General features: G+C 29.6%; 1 protein-coding gene across 1 annotated transcript; it reads left to right on the top strand.

Annotated features, from left to right (window-relative positions):
- Positions 1–4,346: 4,346 nt before the first annotated feature.
- Positions 4,347–6,753, top strand: LOC123205743 (plasmodesmata-located protein 7-like). The gene is made up of 3 exons (XM_044622768.1): positions 4,347–5,119; positions 6,193–6,306; positions 6,392–6,753. Exons 1-3 carry the CDS (start codon positions 4,390–4,392, stop codon positions 6,397–6,399), a joined length of 852 nt encoding a protein of 283 aa, XP_044478703.1. The 5' UTR covers positions 4,347–4,389; the 3' UTR covers positions 6,400–6,753.
- The last annotated feature ends 15,056 nt before the right edge of the window (positions 6,754–21,809 follow it).

Below are 21,809 nucleotides of genomic sequence, written 5' to 3'. Positions count from 1 at the left end.
AGGGTATTTTTGGAGTTGTAAAAAGTTTTGCTTATAAAAATAAAATTATTATGCGTTTGCCTAAAAAGGTATAAGCGGAAAATTTTTTGCCTATTTTAAGGGTAATTAATTAAAATAGGCAAAAAATTAAGCGTTTATACGTTTTTAGGCCACCCTAGAAAAGTTTTACCAAAATAAGCAAACCGTATTTTTTTTACCCTTTTTACCCTTATGTTGAAAAACCCAGTAAAAATATTTTTTCTGAGAATATGCGTCGGTTTACGGCGGTTACGATGGTAGCTAGGGATTTTACAGTAAAACCCTAAATATGTCGAATGTATATGGATGTTTTTGAATGTTTCGAACGCTTAAAATGATGTAATTTCGATGTTAATGGATGCCTAGAAGTGTAGCTGTTAAGGGACAAAAACGCAAACTGTGAACAGTGTCACACAAACTGTGAACAGTATCGCGCAAACTGTGAACAGTATCACGCAAACTGCGCAAACTGTGAACAGTGTCACGCAAACTGCGCGATGTGAACAGGTTTGCGCGGTGTAAACAGTATTTGCGCGATTTGCGCAGTTTGCGTAACACTGTAAATTTGCGCAGTTTGCGTGACACTGTAAATTTACGTGTTTTTGTCTCTCAACGGTTACACTTCTAGACATCCATTAACATTGAAACTACATCATTTTAAGCGTTCGAAACATTCAAAAACATCCATATACATAATTCGACATATTTAGGGTTTAGTGTAAAATCCCTAGCCACCATTGTAACCACCATAAACCGACGCACATTCTCAGAAAAAATATTTTTACTGGGTTTTTCAACATAAGGGTAAAAAGGGTAAAAAAAATACGGTTTGCTTATTTTGGTAAAACTTGTTTAAGGTGGCCTAAAAACGTATAAACGCTTAAAATTTTACTTATTTTAATTAATTACCCCTATTTTAATTATTATCCCGAAAAATAGTCTTTTGGCCTTAATAAATGCATTATTTATTTTGCGGATATTAATTCAAATACCTAATATTTATATGTCAAAAACATAATTATCGAATTTATCAACATTAAACCAATATACCCAATTAATATGTAATGACCAAAATGCCCATTTCATAACCTAAAGCAAAAATTGCACAAAATTATTCATGTTGCAGTTGTTCTTCATGAATTTCATTTGCAATTTTCTTCAGTTTTCAGATGACAAAAATGACATAAAAGGTTAGTTAATCATTCTTTGTTATACTTTATACCTTTTAATATAAAGATTTAAATGATTAGATGAAGATTATACTCTTAAGTTTAGGGTTTTGGTTTTAAACTTTTGCATGAATGAGTTGAATCCTTTATTAGTTCATCTTTAAATGAATTTTGTTAAAATTTTTATGTTAGAACGGGTGTACATTTAATTTTTGATAAATCGATTCTTTCGAAAAATTGAGTTTGGAAGCATCCTAGCCACCATGTGAATTTGCATGGTGAGAGGGTTAGCCAATGGGATGATTAATTTATAAATGCATTATTATTATTATTCTTATTATTATTATTTTGTTGGTAATGTAAAATGTTAAGATCAGATAAATAAGCCAAATAGGATGCCAAGCTAGCCACCGTTATCAAGCGTTAAGAAGAAAACACCGAGCCGTTAGACGTTCTTTCTCCTGCGCTCCGAGGAGACAGATTAATTTCAATATCTTGCTGGGGCCAAGGCACAACCCACCCCTAACTCAATATCAAAAGCATGTTCTTAATATTATAAAAATTTTAATACTTGTTTATCACTAAATCATAAAAATTTATATCATTTTTCTTCTTTAGTTTAAAAAATTAATAATTTTTTCTCATGATTAAATTTTAAAAAGCTGCATTTTCCCCCTTTTATTTAAAAAATTAATAATTTTTTCTTATAATTAAACTTTGAAAAGTTGTCTTTCCCCCCTAAGGTTTTAATTTTTAAGGCAAACTTCTTCTGGTCTTCTCCCTCTCTGGCAACCAATAACCATCAATTGGCTCTCTCCCTTCTTCTGGTCTCATCCTCACTGGAGAAGGCAAATATTCATTTAGATGAAGACGAATTATCTTCTTCCAAACAAATTGATGAAGACGAGAAATCGTTTTTGTTGAGTGATGATGAGACGATTTCTCTACTTGAGACCGAAATTGTAGCTCGATGCTTTTAGGGTTTAGGCTTCCTCTTCCCATCGATCAATCAAATTGAAAACGAATCAATGATGCTTTCAATGACAACAATGTTTGCTCTTCAACCAATGATGAAGGCAGCAAAGGAAAAAGATGGGTGGGAAGAGGAAATAAGCTGAAGAAGGAACTTTGTTGCCTGAGAATAAGAAAAGAGAAATTCTAGAGGGGAAATATGATTTTTCAGAACTTAATTTTACGAAAAATTGTTAGTTTTTCAAATTAAGAGAAAAAATAATATGAATTTTTAAGATTTTTGGATTTAATAATAAAATAATGATTTTATCTTTATATCTAACAGATATTAACTAATAAGTAGATGTTTGAATTTTTAAAACATCACATATATGCTATTAAGAGGAGGTTAAAACTTGGGTGGGACATAGTCCTTTGGCCTAGAGATAATTAAGAAGTTGGAATGAGGGCACAATCATCCCATCCCATCCCATCTCACGAAAAACAAATTTGCGTGTAATTTATGGAGATTTATATTTTAATATTAATAATTTTCAATTTAATTTGGCAGAAAAAGGGAATTACAATTTTATTATAAAAGTAAGATGTCTATAAGTATAACGTAATCCATGGTTATGTTTATTGGAATAGCTTATTCTCCTAGCCTAACTATTAATAAAACATAATGGTTTGTGTATATACCTACATCTGATCAACAATTGAAGATGAATAATTGAGAAATATAATAAACATATATTACCAAAAATTAATTAATAATGCCTACTGATTTTGTGTGGAAATGAATACACGAGCCAAATGAATTGGGTTTCCACATTAATGCTTACTAAAATGCATGTAGCAGGTCAATGGTTTTAACTTTAAACCATATAAAAAAAAAAAAAGTTAATGACTACTGCACCCGTTATCGAATAAATTGAACTATAATTATCAATATTTTATAATACAGTATGATATTAATAGAAAATAATACATATTTTAAGGTGTATTGAATCAATATGATATAGTAAACGTATCATACGGTATAATATGCATTTTACAATATAATATATTTTATCGATACAAATCGATATACTTATTTAAAAAAGTAATGATATAACAAGGGTATATAAAAATTTTTAAAAATATTTATGATATTTTTTCTAAAATAATGATGTATCAATTAAAAGTTTTCATTATTTTATTATATTATTTAAAAAAAAATTGTAACTTATACAATACAAAAAATTTAATCTTCAATAAACAATTTGATATATGATTTAAGTATCATAAATTGAACATGATGATGCGTCGTGACTTTACAGTAATCTATAGTAAATAGTAAAAATGAAACCAGAGGCAAGCCACGGCAATGCATTTATACATTTTTTTCTTCAGTAAAGAAAAGAAAAGCCATTATGCCAATACCATTTTTGAACCATTTGTTTAGTTTATTTTGATCTAATTTATAGCAACTTGCATTATTTGGAAGAAAAAATTTGGGTTAAACTTCTGTTACATATGCGAAACTTTAGTTTACTCGATACAAGAGAGTGCCCCAGACTTTTCCTTCTACTCTTCTTTATTCCCTTTCTTTCTTTCTTTCTTTCTGTGCCATGACACCTTTTCTACTTAAATTATACACTAAATTTCCGTGCGTTAATCCAAGAAAATTACTCGTGGAAACGAGATTTACATACCTTAACTTTTTACCTGGCTATCCATATTCCCCAGAAAAAGCAAATTTCTGAAAAGAAACGAAAGGAGTATTACACTCTTCCATTTATTCTACTTTACAGAAGCTATGTTTCTGTGATAAGGATATAAATATGTTTCATACATAAAAGAGTATGAGTTTTAATCTTTTTTTATGATATTTTAAGATTAAATTTTTTTATTTATTTAATACAATATTATAAAGTTAAATATTATATCTAAAGTTTTATATATTTAATATAGCTTGTTAAGTTTTAAATGGATAATTTGATTTGAAAGAGAATCTCATTATAACAAAAATTGAGTGGTAAAAGGTTATTTTTTAAACATAAGAGAGTTTTCTATTTAATAAATTTAAAATTTTACTGTGCTCATATTTATCTGAAAATTCATGATGCAATTCAGATAATAATTCCTTTTATTAATTAAAAAGAAAGAAAGAAAAAAAAAGAACAGTCAGTCCTTACAAATTCTAGCTTATATTAAGCTCACGTTAGTATTTCTCTGTCTCTCTTCTAGTGAGAAGATTCTCTCCAACATGGCAACAACAAGAAGGGCAAGTTTTCTTCTCTTGTTTCTTCTGTCTCTCTTATCTCTCTCCATTCTTTCATCTTCCTCTTCCACGGATTCCTTCGTTTTCGGAGGCTGCACTCAGCAAAAGTACACTCCTGACTCACCCTACGAGTTCAACGTCGACTCACTCCTCACTTCCCTTGTCAACTCAGCCACCTACTCCTCCTACAACAACTTCACCATCCTCGGCTCCAGCCCGCAGGACGTCGTGTACGGCCTCTACCAGTGCCGTGGCGACCTCTCCATGCCCGAATGCGCCACCTGCGTGGCACGTGCTGTGACTCAAGTGGGCGAGTTGTGCAAGCAAATGTGCGGTGGAGCACTTCAACTGCAGGGGTGTTATGTCAAGTACGATAATACGACGTTCTTGGGGGTGGAGGATAAGACTGTGGTGCTGAAGAAATGTGGGCCGTCTGTTGGGTATGAACCGGAGGCTATGGGCCGTAGAGATGCGGTGATGGCGAGCCTGGCTAGTGCTAGTGGGCCGTATAGAGCTGGTGGGTCAGGGGAGGTCCAGGGTGTGGCGCAGTGTGTAGGGGATTTGAGTTTGGGTCAATGTCAAGATTGTGTGTCGGCGGCGATCGGACGGCTGAAAAATGATTGTGGTACGGCGGATTACGGTGATATGTTTCTGGGCAAGTGTTATGCCAGGTACTCTACAGGAAAAGCCCATTCAGCCTTCAAGGCCTTCGGTGGTAAGTCACGCTTCCCACTTGTGAAATCCTTGGCTCCATTTATGTTCTTTTGGGGTTTCATTTACCCTAGAAGTGGAGAGTCTTGGCCGTTCTAATTCAACAAAGAATTGATCAAACTATATGTATTTGCTTTAAATATATAAATAAATACATATTTAATATATGTCATTACGTGATTGGATAATTTTAAATTAAAAATAAAATAATATTTAATCACATGATAATATGTACCTACTTATATATTCAAAATAGGTATTTATGTATTGCTTAACAAAGAAATTGTTAATTGAGATGATTAATACCCCAACTTGGTACCTGTCTCACCAAAATCTCTTGATAATTTGAACCTCTCAAACTTACTTTCATCCATATTCTTGCCTAAAAATTAGTTTAAAATCAAAGAAATCTTGTATTAAAATCATCTTAATTCAAGTAAATAACATTTTATCATAATACTTGATATTTTGTTTGAAGATTTGAAATTAAAAATATGAGATTTCTTTGTGCAATTGTGAATCATATTTTGTTAATTTCTAAGTTGTGGTTTTTTATTGTTGTTTTGTAGCTAATTTAATTATATGAACGAATTATTTACATCAAATTTTCATACGAAAAAATATCTAGATTTTTATATTGTGACAAAATACTTAAATTTTTCTAAAAAAAAGTATGTGAGATAGACAGGTAAGTGCAATATTGTTTATGCATATTACTTAGTATTAGAAATGATTTATTTACGTCAAATTTATATTAGAATAAAGAAATGCATAGTTTTTTAATATTAAAATAGAATACTTAAATTTTCTTTAAAAAAAAAAGGTAAATAAAAGTGGGGTAAATATGTAAGGGCAATATTGTTTTATCAATATTATTTAAGAGTATACGAGTAAATGTTGTATCATTTATGGGTAATATTTATCGATACTATTTATGAGTACTTTATGATGAGAGGTTAGAGATGAGATTAAATTGATATGAAGTTAGCATCATAACTATATAAAGGGTGGATTAAAATGGTATAATATAGTTAAATAAAATCGTTAATTTATTGATTAATTATGGAGTAATTGCAGATAAACATAGCAACGAGGGAGAGAAGACGTTTGCGATTATAATTGGATTGTTGGCAGGGGTAGCTCTATTAATAATATTTCTTACTTTCGTAAGAAAGTTGTTTGGGGAACATGGTAATCTCTTTCTCTTTTACTAATTACTATGATTTGCTGGAATTCGAGTATTAATTAATTCTTAAATACTAATTTAAATGTGCAGGTAAATAACATATTAATGAATGGAGTTATTGGGCACACAGCTGTACCCTTCAAAAATTCTTGAAACTTTCATGCATCTCTTTTTATTTCTTGATGATGGATGTCACCTTTCTTCCTTCTGTTTGCTCTTTTTGAACTTCAAGTCCCTCCAAATGAAGAGTTGAGGAGAGATGTAGAAAGGGGCAAGTACCAAGCAAAAGTTGAAAAAGGAAGTTGGCTAAGATTCCACTCTTCTCTCCACTTGCTGTATTGTCAAATCTGCAAAAAAATTTAATGCCCATATTATTTTTGCTGTAAAGTTTCAGATTCTATTTCCTTTAATTTTTTATTTGAAGCAGCAGTCTGCCCCCCCTTGCTTTCTTACCGCTGGGTATTGTAAAATGAGATTGCTTTATTTACGGTCACACAATTCCAATAAATCTTTTATTATTATAACTTTATTGTACAAAATTTGATAATCAACAGTCTGCTATCTGTTTATTAAAATCAGATAAGGAAAAAAGTGCAAACCTTTAGGTAGAGGCAGAGAGCATAGGGATGGCAATTTAGAGATTGACAATGTCGACTCAGTTTTAGGGTTTTTAGCATGCCTTTACCTTAATGAGGATACAGTTCTTTGTTAAAAATTAGGAGAGGAATAGGGACAAAAAAATACCTCCACAACCGGAGAGGCTAGGGATGGAAAAATATATCCATCCTTATTTTCATCTTTTTATATTAATATATTTATTTAAAATACTAATATAATTTTATAATTTTAGATTATTTATATTTTAAGTAATATTATACATACGTACTTTAAATACATAAACAATTACACAGTTATATGCGTCGTCACATAATTAGATGTTATTTTATTTCTAATTCAAAATTATCCAATCTCATGTATACTCAAAATGGATACACATAGTTTTATTGTTATGTTTTTCAAAAGTCAAATGACTATTTCCCACCAAGGTTTGATGCAAACCCTTTCACCCGCTAACTATCGAAAATTCAAACTCTCACTCATAGACTATTAAAATTAACAGAACTAGTTAACTCTAGGAATAAAATTATCATTTAACTAGTAATATATTAAAAATAATAAAATATTATTCATTTTTCCCCTAGGTTTAGAAAACTAACAGTTTCCCTATGATTAAACTTTAAAACTTACATTTTCTCCCCTAAGGTTTCTCCCTTCCCTTTTTCTAGCGTTGAAACTAGTGACTTTGCTCTCCCTCCCCTTTTTCGATTCATCTCTGGTGTGCTCCCCCCTATAGTGACTCGTCTTCATCTGGTGATGAAGATGTCACCTTTGTCCATGACAAAGATGAGTCATTGTGAGGAGGAATACATTAGAAAAGGGGAGGGAGAGTGAAGCCATCGGTTTCAACACTAGAAAAGGGAAGGGAGAAAAACCCTAAACCCGAGGGGGGGGGGGGATGTAAGATTTGATAGTTTAATCTTGAGGAAAAATTGTTAGTTTTATAAACCTAAAGGGGAATAAATAATGTTTTATTATTTTTAATATATTACTAGTTAAATAATCATTTTACCGCTGGAGTTAATTATTTCTGTTAATTTTAATAGTCTATGGGTGAAAGTTTAGATTTTTGATAGTTAACAAGCAGAAGGTTGAGTTTGCATCAAACCTTAGGTGGGAATCTGTCTTTTGGCTTTTTCAAATTCATTTATGTTTTTTTTATGTGCATATTAAAGTAATTAGCATATATTATTTGTGATATTTAAAATAATTAGTTAGTTTTAGTTTTAGTTAATTTTATTATTTAATATGTTTATGTTATGTTTAAAGTTACAGAAAAAAATTTTTCTTCGTAGGTACAAAGATAGAAATGAGATTTTTTCTCATAGATAAGGGACAAAGAGAGAATTTTTCTTTATGAATAAGAGACAAGAAATCTTTATCATCTCTGTAACAAGAATGAACTAGGAATAGGATACTGAGCCTTATCCCACCTCTCTTTGTTGTATCATTAGAGCAAATCATCTTTATAATAAATCTCAAGACTTACTTTTATTACATAGTATTGGTTAATAAATAAATTAAAAGAAAGTGGTTTCCATGTCACTGCTGAAGCTTAATTATTAATTTATGTATATTTGGGGATCTACAAACCTAAATATATTTTGCTATTGACGATTAATTGCAGTGGAAACTCTGCATTAATCATACATTAATTTCGAAAATAGAATTTCCATTAAAGTTGATAAATTAATTGCATGAATTTCCATCTAACCATGCAGAATAATCATACATTTATTTCGAAAATAGAATTTTCATCCCATAATTTTATATGCTTCACCTGATGATTTTGAGCCGATGAAGATATGGCAGTTACTTGCACTTGAATTGCCATTTGTAAATTATTTCTAGTAGTAGCAAAGCAATAGAGCCAACTTCTTATATATTTACTATCAACGTACGTTCAGAGGGCAAAGTTTTACAGGTTCTGCAACACGCCTTACAAGTAAATTAAAGCATGATCACTTGTGTTATGCTTTTCAAAAGTTCTGCAATTTTAGTAATTATACAGCTTGCCTCGTAATTAGCAACCAATAATTTCTTAAACATTAATTTTCCCAAGTTCCAATTATACATACATACATACATATAGACTAGAAGATTTTTCTCACCCAAAGTTTGGTGAAAACTCTCATAAGTTAATATTCAAAAACCCAAAATCCATATTTCTGTTAAAATTTATTGTTAAAATTAAAGGTAAAATTATTATTTAACTAAAAATATTTTTAAAACTAAAAATCTATCATATTTTCTTTCCTGAGTTTAAAAATCTAATAATTTTTTTCAATTCAAAATTTGAAAAGTTACTATTTTTTTTGAGGAAAAAAATTGTCATTTTAACATAAATAAAAAAAATACAAACCCTAAAAGAGAAATAATCATTTTTCAAAACTTTGGGTGAAAAAAATTATTTGATTTTTAAACCTAAAGGAGAACATAAGATTAATTTTTAATTTTTTTAAATATTTTTATTAAATGATATTTTTATTTTTAATTCTAATAATAAAATTTAACCAAAAAAAATATTTAAATTTTTAAAAATTAACAGATAAAAATTTGTCATTCATTAAACCTTGGATGGAAAATTATCCTTGTCACCAAGTTCCGTTGATCCTTTCTATATTTAATGCTTTACTATTAATTATCAAGCTATTTAGCGCTGTCATCAGCTAATTACTTTAAATTCCATCAACCAAAGCATTATATATTTTCATTATTGTATTATGAGAAATTAATCGAGGGCTAACTCTTCCATTAATAAAATAATTGATTCACGATCTTACATCCAACAATAGTGCCCAATAATTAAGATGACCAGTAATAAACTAATAATACGTAATGGGATGATAATATAAATCAATTTCTAAATATTTTACACATATTTACCTTCAACAATAAAATAATATTTATATGATATAAATAATATGTTTTCATATGATTGATTAATTTTATATTAAAGATTAAATAATATTTAATTATATAATAACATATTATTTATATATTTAATTATGTATTAAAAAATATGTACAGGATGCTTTTAGTTTCCACGAGTTAAACTTTTATGCGCGAAGATTTCCATGCATGTAGCTGATTTAGTTTGATCAAGTACGTATAAAATTAGGTCGGTCGATCAGAAAAAAGTTTACAATATCTGTTATTATTTCTTTATGAAAGAGACCAGCATTAGTATATCTAGTGGATTGCATGTTCACAGAGCTGTATGAAGACAAATAAATTAAAGTCGATCGTTTTCTCTTTTTCTTTTCTTCTGTTTTATAGAGAAAAAAGCACTTTTCTCCCTATCTCTCTTTACGGTTAAGTAAACTACAAAGCTGATAATTATTTCTTTATCATTGAAATAATAAAAAGCAAGAATATGCAGTATATCCTTTCACCTATTTCTTTATGGAAACTTTAAACCTAGCATTTGAACAACTTGTTTGAAGACTTTCGGATTAAGAAATTGAATTGTATGATTCGGCATAGGATGCGATAAGCTTGTAGGTTAAGGAAGAAACGCATTCTTTAGACTTTAAATAATCAATTGATTATCTATTAAGGGTAATAAAGCAATAAAGGGGAGAAGCCATAGAAGAATTATTGGCTTAAAGAGACAAACTAAAAAAGTATTATCAATTGATTAAGAATTCAAGAATATGGAGTAGGTGGCCATGAAACATTTCATGCACATAGATTTTGGTTGGATTTATTCTATTATTTAAGTCATATATATATGACTTAAAGAATAAAGCAAAATAATATACATATATATTATTTAATTTTGAAAATAAATTTCCCATGAAAATTCATCATAATTAACCCTCAAATCATGCTAACTCTTAACTATGAGAAATAAATTAATAAATAGGTTATATATACATATGTGTGTGTATGTGTGTGTGTGTATGTTTTGAAAATGAATTTTTTATGAAATTTCTATAGGCTAACATTAATTATAATTTTAGTTTATTAAAATAGGATAATTAAATAGACAAATAACAATTTATAATCAAATGATATTAATTATGGTCTAAATTGTATATATAAAATATGTACGTATAATTATATTTTCTGTATATATATATTTGAAGGCAGTCCCTGTTACCACAGCCATTTTTTGTTGTGGTTGTGGCCATTGTCCATTCAATGGTCTAAATTATTTTGGGAAAATCTATCCCTAATTTATTTGTTCTTCTCTTACCTGATTTAAATGACCAAGATCTTACATGCTTTTTTCTATTTTTTTTATCATTGAAAAAACTATATTTGGGCTTTTAGATGTTTAGCAAAATATTGGGTTGTGGCTGTCCATTATTGTTACTGATAATGCGATTCAGGTGGTTTTATTTTTTATATCAGCCAATCTTCTTTGTGTATGACATATAGAAAAGAATATTGTAACATGTACGCCTCAATTTAAAGAAGGTGGTTTTATTTTTTATACCAGCCAATCTTCTTTGTGTATGACATATAGAAAAGACTATTGTAACATGTACACCTCAAGAAATAAAGTGATATGGTTTTGATGAAATTCATCGACAATGGAGACTTGATGTTAGATCCCTTTTGGGAGAGTGATATACTTGAAAGTAATGAGATTGGTTGATGAACTTCATTGCCAGTATCAACAATCATTACCAGAAAAACTAATATTTGTGAAAAAAAAATTATGAGAAGATAATATCCGATCGTTATAAATACTTTTTTTTATAATTTTAACAACAAATTATTTATACTTTCATTAAAATCAAATAAATTTATAACTTTTATAAGGTGAAAATAGTCGTTAAAAGCCTATTTTTCATTATTAAAAAAATTTAATAACAGAAAAAATCTCATCATCAATTGTCGTTATAACTTCCCTTATTATAAGTATTAACGGTGAGAATAGAATAAATTTTAATAAATTTTCTTTTTGTTAAAATTTTTTTTTCCATAGTGAATGTCATATTTGTTACAAAGAAGCTACTCAAGAATATTTACATAAACTTATGGATTCTCATGTTTATTATCTTTAGGAGTCAAACGTTGAATGTCACAAAAGTGGTCCATAAATTTCCAAAAGTAAGAAGGGAACAATTTTCACTAAACGAAACTTATCTGAATTTGAGCTTATGGAGAAAACAAGAAAATGTGGTGTGTGCAAAAATATCAATCATAACGATTAAACTTGTCTAATTAGAGATGAAAATGTTAGTTCAAGCGATCAATATGTTGTTTCTCTTATTCAAAATAATTTAATCTTTTTTTCTAATTGTTGGAGGTCTTTATTTATTTATTTTACTCATTAATACTTTTTTGTAGGTAATTAAATGTTGTTTTCTTCAAGTCAGGCAAAAAAAAAACCAAACCCTATCTTTGAGCTTTTTTTGATAGTTTTCAAGAAAATAACAAATTTGTATTGTTAGTCATAACTTAGAGGTTTATCCTATAGTACAATATTTGTTTATTTATTGTTATCTTTATCAGTTGTGACTTAAATAAACTTTAATTATGTAGATCTCTTGTTATCTTTATCAGCTGTGAGTTAAATAAACTTTAGTTATGTAGGTCGGTTTGACCCTTTTCGTTTTCTATTCATATTTATAAAAAAAAAAAAAAAGGGAAGTCATGTAAAAATTTTTGAATGATAAAATTTTCCTTAAATTTTGTTATTAGTATGTTAAATGTTAATAGAACAAATACTAATTTTCTTTCTCTATTTTACAGGTCTCTTGGTGTAATATCATTGCAATGGGCCAATATATATATATATATATATATATATATATATAGGCAAAAGTGAACAATTTCCTTCAAAAAAATATATTTATATTTAGGAATTGTGATGAATGATTGATTTTTTTTATTTCAATTTTATTATTTGATTAATACATAGTTGGACTAGCTCATTTTCCTGGATTAGCTAATTAACACAAAGATCCTCCACTAACCGATGAAAAAAAAAATCAAATTTTTTATATGAAAAAAAACATGATATCAAAAGAAAATAAATAATTAAACATATATGTGTATATGCATGCGCTAAATGGTAACAAGTAAGCTTAAAGGCATTCCAATGATCAATAACTCTTTTAGGGTTGGACTCGAACCGAGCCCATTCGAGATCGAGCTTGGCTCAAACGAACCCGAAACAAGTTAGCCTTATACGAGCTTGAGCTACTCGTCAAAATTTTCAATTAAAAATTTTGATACAAAACGACATCGTTTTGATCAATATGTATTAAAATGATGTCATTTTAATAATGAAAAATGAGCCGAGCTGAGTTCCAACTTGGTTTTCACGAGCTCAACGAGCTTAGCTATATATAAATCGAGCCAAGCTTGAGCTCAGTTCAGCTCAAATCCAGCCCTAACTCTTATAAAAGGGACAAGCAAATTTGAGTAAGTGCAAGCTTTCCACATTTATTTCTTATTTTAATCTTTCATTTGTAAACTGTCGTCAATATTCTAATCCTTTAGACTTTTTATGATTAAGGGGAAATAAAAGCATATGATTTTGGTCGTCAAATTTTTTGCTGAAACATGAACTCGTTCATAAAGTGTAAGTGAATTTGTTTGTCCATCTTTCAATTGCATGTGACTTTATAGGGACTCTTAGTCATAGTTCAATAGTCCTGGGGGCATAATATTGACAATAGGACATGTTGATGGACGTGTCCCTTTTTCGACATTTGCATTTAGCCCATAGACCATGTTCCCTTAGTGGGCCGACTCCTTTTATTCTCATGCTCTTAGTAAGAAAAAATAGCAAATTATTCGCATTTCTATTTGTTCGTCTTTTAAACATATTATTTCAAATTTTTAAACTTAAAATATATTAAACACATATTTTATAAGTTTTTCATATTAAAAGCGTATTTTTTCTCTTTTTTTAATGAATTTTTAAAATAAAAAATGTTTCTTATATTTTTAATTAATTACTATAATGTCATAACTATATAAAACAAAAAAAATCTATTTTTTAATCTAAATCTCTAACCTCTCTCGATAATTTTTTATAATGATTGAATCTTAATTATATATTATGTTATATTAAGTTTAATAATCAATTAGATATATTATATTTGAATTATTAACAAGAAGATCTATTAAAAATATTAAAATTATGATTGAAATAACCGTATTTTTATAAAAAAATTATTGACAATGTATCATTTTAAACATGTATATATATGTTCAGTATCTTTTTTGTATTCAAATTTTATGACCTTTTTTTTATAAATATATTTTTTACCATTTATCATATTATACTTATATAATTTTTATACATTTTTTTTATTGTTTCATATTTACTAACTAAGCTTAGGCTTTGCCATAAGATATTCTTTTATTCTCGCTTTGTTTTGGGCAAGTATTTCACTAATTAGATGTTATATTTAATAAGCTTGAGTGAATATGAATCTTTCCATTAAGCATATAGTTATCAAAACTCATTAATTATACAATATAATATTTTAATGTTAAGAATGTTGACTTAAAGAGTCATGTTTTTATTTTGATGATAACAAACTAATATATCTTTAATTATATTGATTAATGACTTTATTTGAGTATGAGTTTAAATTACAAGAATTTATCTAATACATTTAAAGAAATATCAAGATGGAAATCAAAGACAAAAGTCAAATGAATAATTCTTGAAGATTTTAAAAAAAGCTCAAATCTAGATAGATGTTTTTGTATATCTTGGAGCATTATTCTTTATTAGAATATTTATTTGCATGTGAAAACTCACTTAAAATTTGTTTTCATATCTTCAAATTTTTGGGTTAAAATGTCATTTTTCAAATTTATTGAGTTAAGTCAAATTTTTATCACATTTCATTAACTCATTTAAAATTATCAAGTTTGTGACTACATTTTCACATCTCAAAGTTGGTTTTGAAAGATTTTTCCAAAATAGGTTAAATTGTCACTTTTTAAAGGTTTATGTGGGAAAATTGTAATTTTTGTAAAATTTTGGGGACAAAGTGCAATCAATTCAGTTGACCGAATTTGATCAACTAAATTTTTTAATATTGGCCGTCAAATAATCTGAAAGCCATGCATTTTGGCTTTCAAAAATTTAGTCGACTGAATTATGTTATAAATTTTCTAACAGCTAATGTCAAGTGTACATTACATCTGGTTGACCGAATTACATCCAGTCAACCAAATTCTATGCTTTTTTGAAAAATTAAAAAAGCTAATTTTGTGCATAATGGTAACTTTTTTTATTTTCTCTTATATAAACTCAATCAAAATCATTTGGAAACAACTTTTGGCACTGTTAAGCCCAAATGGTGATAAATGAGCTTGGTGTATTACATAGTGAGTTTCATTAATATAGGTGGTGCAAAATGTACCGTATTAAGTAAGAATGTTGAGTTGCACAAATAGTGCAGAGTTCTAGTTCAAGTATTGTACAAGTCAACTTTAGTCTAGAAGAGTTGAAATTTTTGCTTAGTTAGTTACATTACAGTTGTTGTAGATGTTTAGCTGTAGATTGTAAGAAGTTTGTTTCTAATCAACGACAATGATGTAAGATTTTGATATGGACTAGCAGCTCAGATGCTTGTATAAATGATTGTATCAGTTATTTCACAAGTTAATGAAAAGATTTTAAGCCCAAACTCAATCAAAATCACTTGGAAACAACTTTTGGCGCTGTTAAGCCCAAATATGGCCCAAATGGTGATAAATGAGCTTGGTGTATTACATAATGAGTTTTATTAATATAGGTGGTGCAAAATGTACCGTATTAAGTAAGAATGTTGAGTTACACAAATAGTGCAGAGTTCTAGTTCAAGTATTGTACAAGTCAACTTTAGTCTAGAAGAGTTGAAACTTTTGCATAGTTTGTTACATTACAGTTGTTGTAGATGTTTAGTTGTAGATTGTAAAAAGTTTGTTTTTAATCAACGACAATGATGTAAGATTTTGATATGGACTAGCAGCTCAGATGCTTGTATAAATGATTGTATCAGCTATTTCACAAGTTAATGAAAAGATTTTAAGCCCAAACTCAATCAAAATCACTTGGAAACAACTTTTGGTACTATTAAGCCCAAATGGTGATAAATGAGCTTGGTGAATTACATAGTGAGTTTCATTAATATAGGTGGTGCAAAATGTACCGTATTAAGTAAGAATGTTGAGTTGCATAAATAGTGCAGAGTTCTAGTTCAAGTATTGTACAAGTCAACTTTAGTCTAGAAGAGTTGAAACTTTTGCTTAGTTAGTTACATTACAGTTGTTGTAGATGTTTAGTTGTAAATTGTAAAAAGTTTGTTTTTAATCAATGACAATGATGTAAGATTTTGATATGGACTAGCAGCTCAGATGCTTGTATAAATGATTGTATCAGCTATTTCACAAGTTGTTGAAAAGATTTTAAGGAATTTTATAAGTGAAATTGTGCCTTAGTCTTACGATTTATAAAAATCTAATTCTTAGATTTTTCATCAAGATCTCAGATTCTTTCATGGTATCAAAGCTCATGACTCATGTCTAATGGCTCTCAATTCTGATTTGTTAGCTACAGAGAATATGATGATGTCTGAGTTATAAAAATCAATTGGTGGAGAATCAAGAAAAGCAACATTAGTGAGTTTCAACTCATTTCCTATTTTAAGCTTGCAAGCCATAAGCCCAAAACTAAGTGAAAATAACTACCGATATTAGCGTGCAAAAGCCTTATACATGGTAGGAGCTCATAATTTGAGGGAGCATCTTACAGGTTTGGTCTTATGTCTTGCTCTGTTCATTTATCTTAATACTGATGGTGTTTCACTTGATACTAAGCACTAAATCCTGAGTATTTTGTATAAAAACGATATGATGAGCTACTTATGAGCTGGTTACTCACATCAATCTCTAAAGATATGTTTGGGATAAGAGCAACTTGTACAATAGCCAGTGAGGTATGAAATACTGTAGACCAATATTTTGTTATTGAATCAAAGGTGAAAGTAGCTACACTTAGAAATGCTTTAGAAAATTTTAAAAAAGGTAATCTTTTGGTGCAATATTATATTAGAAGGATTAAAGAGGTGTATGATATATTACTTGCTTGTGGTTAACAACCTACAGAAAAAAAGTTGATAAATTTTGTGTTAAATGGTTTGGGGCCAAAATTTGAATCAATTATTGCCATTATAATGACCAATTTAGCTTCTTCAACTGAAAAAATGTATTTAACAAACTTGAAATTAAGCTTACAAAAGTATGAACAAAGACTGAGTAAGATTCCAACTTTTAGTTATGACTATAGGGTTGTTGCTGCAAATTTAGTTATTTGAGGGAGCGCAAAAGCTTTATACTCTAATGTTGATTCAGAAGTGCAAATGGGAGCTGATATAAGTAATCAGAAGACATTTAGATTAGTGGCACATGATAATGGTCAGTATGCTCAAAGCAGGGGTAGAGGCAAATATGCTAATTAGTGCAAAGTCATTTGTCAGTTAAATGGAAAAGGTAGCCACATGGCTTTGCAGTGTTATCACAGATTCGACATTACCTTCTTGGGACACAGAGAAACACATGAGAGCAACAATAACAGTATGGTTAATGTTGTTTGTCTTACAACTCCTGGTTCTACTCTAGCAGGCTTCAGTTATAGACATTAGTTTCATCCTTCACAACTACCATAATCATAGTTATATTCCTTAATACATACACCCCAGTTGTATTATCCATTACAGGTACGTTTCTAGACTCATTTTGTTCATCTTATGAATCAAGTAGTAGCTCAAGTAATACAGTCGATTGGTGGTATTACTAATAGTAATTACAGCTTAGCAAATACTTCCTCAAAATCTTATTTTGCTAGACCCAATACAATTGAACATTTAAGTTGGTGTATGGACTATAGTGCCTTGGATCATGTCATCTCTAAGTGGATCAACTTGCTCTCAAAGAAGATTATATAAGACCTCAATGGCTTCAAGTTGGGAATGGTGAGTGTCTAAACATATCATACACTGGTTCTCTTTCATTACTTATTTCATTTTATAATAAATTTTTACACCTTAAAAACATTTTGCCTGTACCTAAAATAACCAGAAATCTTTTAAACATATCCAAGTTCACCAAATATAATGATGTAGTTATTGAGTTCCTAAATGACTCTTGTTTTGTGAAGGACAAGACCACCGGGATTGTGCTACTGCATAGGGCACTTAAAGATGGGTTATACTAGCTTTAATTGCCTTCTGATCTTGTCTTCAACTATTGTTTTGTCAAACCCAATTTGTCCTACCAGTGTTTAGCCAGTGAGACCACTAAGAATGATAAGGTTGTTTGTTATAGTTTTATTTTTTGTGTAAATAAGTGTGACACTAACATATGGCACAAAAGACTTAGACATCCATGTGAAAAGACAATGAGAATTGTTTTTAAAGCTTAAATGTGCATGGTGATTTTAATAAATTTTCTTTTTACAAAGATTGTCATTGTGGCAAGCATCATTAAGAACATTTTCCCATTTCATATTCTAGAGCTAGGAAGCCTTTTGAATTAGTGCACAGTGATGGTTGGAAGCCTGCATCTACAGAATCTAGAAGGTGGTTCAAGTACTATGTTCATATTTGTAGATGATTGCACTAGGTATACATGGTTATTTCCTTTGAAATCAAAAGCTAAAGTTATATCTATTTTTTCTTATTTTCATAAAACAGTTGAAAGGCAATTAGATTTCAAATTGGAAACTATTCAAATTGATTGGGGTGGTGAGTACAGGACATTAGTTCCTTATTTTCAAAAGCATGGTATAAAATATAGAGTTTTTTGCCTATAGACATACCAACAACATGGAAAGGCTGAAAGGAAGCATAGACACATAGTAGAGTTACAATTAATTTTGTTATCTTAAGCATGTATGCCTATTAATTTTTTATGGGAAGCTTTCCAAACTGCTACTTTCCTTATTAATAGGTTGCCTTCTATAGAACTGTCTAACTCAAGTCCTTATTCTTTGTTTTTTAACAAGTCTCCAGATTATGTGTTTTTGAAATCATTTGGTTGTTCCTGTTTTCCTTTCCTTAGGCCTTATAATTATAAAAAATTTGATTTCCATACACAAAAATGTGTATTCTTAGGATATAACTTAAGACATAAGGGATATAAGTGTTTGAGCAGTGTTGGAAAGCTCTACATTTTAGCAGCTATTAAATTCAATGAGTTAGAATATCCTTTTTAATTTGATCCTACATTCAAAATGAACTTTATGTCAACCTCCACTTTTAAATCTGTTATTTCACCTCTTGGTGTTTTTGTACCTTATCAAAATTGCAATAAAACTATTATACATGCAGCATTTAAAGTAAGTGTGCCTAAGAATAGTAGTCCCGGTATGTTAATTCTTGCCAGACATCTGTCACTATAAGGTCCTCTTTAATTATGTCATCACTTGAACCAATATCTGTACCTATCAAATGTTCAACTGACCTAGAACAAGTCATTACAATTGTGTGCTCCTACAATAGTTATCTATAACCTTATTCTACACTTAATTATAGTCCAATTGATCATGACTCTCTTAAAGTCAATACACATTCCTTGTTTAAATCTCCTAAATCAAATGTTCCTAGTGTAAATACAAGTCTAGACACTCATCTATCTAACAAGATATTATTGATCTTCCATATGATTTGATAGAGGAAGTTGCACCATCAGCAAACGTATTAAGGCATTCTATAGAGACAAAAGCTAAGATTGGGCATCTTCTACCACCAAGAAAGTAGACTTTGTTAATTGAAGCTATTGTGAAAGAACCTGCTAGTACAGTGGAAGCTCTAACTAATGTAGATTGGTATAAAGCAATGCAAATTGAATATGAAGCCTTGATAAGAAACTAGACTTGGGAATTTGTCCCTCTTAAGCTTGATCTGTACCTTATATGTCATAAATGGGTCTATAAAGTGAAGCACAATGCAGATGGTTTATTGCAAAAGTTTAAGGCCAAACTTGTAGCCAAAGGTTTTCAGCAAACACCAGGCATAGACTACTTTGACACTTTCAACCTAGTAGTAAAGACTATAATCATAAGAATTATCTTACCTGGTTGTATTATTTGGCTGGAAAGCGTATCAGGTGGACAAAAATTATGTTTTTCTAAATGGAGACTTACAAAAGGAGGTTTACATGAGCTAACCTTAAGGTTTTGTCAGTGAAAAGAATCCATAACATGTTTGTAAACTTAAGAAGGCTTTGTGTGACCTTAAACAAACCCCAAGGGCTTGGTATGACAAGTTAAAGAGTGTTTTGCTAAGCAAAGGATTGATTAATACAATTTCAAACCTAGTCTATTTGTTCTAGTAGAAGAAAAAGTGCATATATGCATGTTGATTTATATTAATGATATTATTATCACACTTCTTGATAATGAATATATACAGAAGCTTATCCAAGATCTAAATAGCCAATTTTCCTAAGAGGCTCTAAGAGAGCTTAATTATTTTCTGTGAATTCAAGTTCACACGAGTAATATAGGGTTGCATCTCTGTCAATCAAAATATGCAAAAAAATTGCTATTAAAAACTGGGATGCAAGATTCTAAGCCTTGTCAAAGTCCTATAGCAATTAGAACCAAGTTGTTTGCAGAAGACAATCCAGTTTGGTGTTTTATAATATTTGACTCTTACAAGACCAGATCTAGCCTACACTATGAATAAGTAAAGTCAATTTCTCAAAGAGCCTTCAAATTTATAGTGGCAAACTTGCAAAAGAACTCTTAGGTACATTAAGGGGACAAGGTTTTATGGCATTATACTCAAACTACTAGTTGTTCTTACTCTACAATCATATACATATGTTGATTAGGCTAAAGGATTAGGTATAAGAGGTCAACTAGTGGTTTCACTACTTTATTTGGTTTTAATCCTATGCAATAGGCTTTTGGGAAACAAAAGGTTGTAGCCTTATCTTCTATAGAGGCAAAATATAGAGTTGTAAGTTAGGTTTCAATAAAACTGATATGGATTAAGAGTTTGCTTTCTGAAGAAAGTTGATAGTTTTTCTATGCCTATTATATGGTGTGATAACATGAGTGTAGGGGTTTTGACTTCAATTGATGTTCTTCATGGTAGAGCTAAACACATAGAAAAAGATATGCACATTGTAAGAAAACAAATGGTTGAGAAAAAATTAAAGGTGCAACATGTACCCACAAAGCATCAAGTGGTTGATATTCTCACTAAGCCATTACTTACTATTAGGTTTGAGTTAATAAGGATAGGTTAAGTATGGTAGAATGGCAGGAGTATGCCAACAATGTGCTAAGCTAAAGAATATAAATAGAATTGATGTGGTAGAAACTGAGTATACAAAGAAATAGTAGGTATGACTTAAAGGAGGATAATTCAATAGTTAGAATGTTTTGAAGATGTAAGGAGTTATGAATTAGTATTGGCTACAGGAAAGATAATCTTGAAACTAGGAGTTAAAGTAATGAAGTTTTTTTTTTTAATATATAATTGCTCAGGAGGATATGTGTGAATTTGTAATTTGTGTATATGTCTGCAGTAATGATGTAGTTTTGCTGGTTTGAAGAATAAGGTTATTGCAGAGATAGAAGTAATCTTAGGCTGTAAGTTTGTGAGATGGGTGTGACTAAAGGTGTTGTGCAGAATTGGTAACAGTGTGATTAGCAAAACACTATAATAGTTTATGTGTTGGGAAAATAATTCTTGAGGGGGCGTTTGGTTTGAGTAATGTTTTATTACCAAAATAGAAAGATTACCTTGAAGATATATTACTTAGAAGATTACTGGGTATAAATGATTACTATGTTTGATAAAATTTGGTAGGTATAAATAATTATTGTGTTTAGTTAAAGATAATAAAAGATTACTAGTAAATTATTTTACTTAAATGCCCTTGAGTATAATTATTTTTAAATATTTTTTAT

Source organism: Mangifera indica, unplaced genomic scaffold (genome assembly GCF_011075055.1).
Source record: "Mangifera indica cultivar Alphonso unplaced genomic scaffold, CATAS_Mindica_2.1 Un_0014, whole genome shotgun sequence".
Classification (NCBI taxonomy): Eukaryota; Viridiplantae; Streptophyta; class Magnoliopsida; order Sapindales; family Anacardiaceae; genus Mangifera; species Mangifera indica.
This window is presented reverse-complemented; position numbering and strand designations above follow the sequence as displayed.

What these genes read in the sequence shown, in the direction of transcription:
- LOC123205743 (XM_044622768.1), top strand. Translation starts at nt 4,390, where the DNA reads ATGGCAACAACAAGAAGGGCAAGTTTTCTTCTCTTGTTTCTTCTGTCT. An exon ending in AGCCTTCAAGGCCTTCGGTG is followed by an intron (nt 5,120 to 6,192) that starts GTAAGTCACGCT and finishes GAGTAATTGCAG; the next exon opens with ATAAACATAGCAACGAGGGA.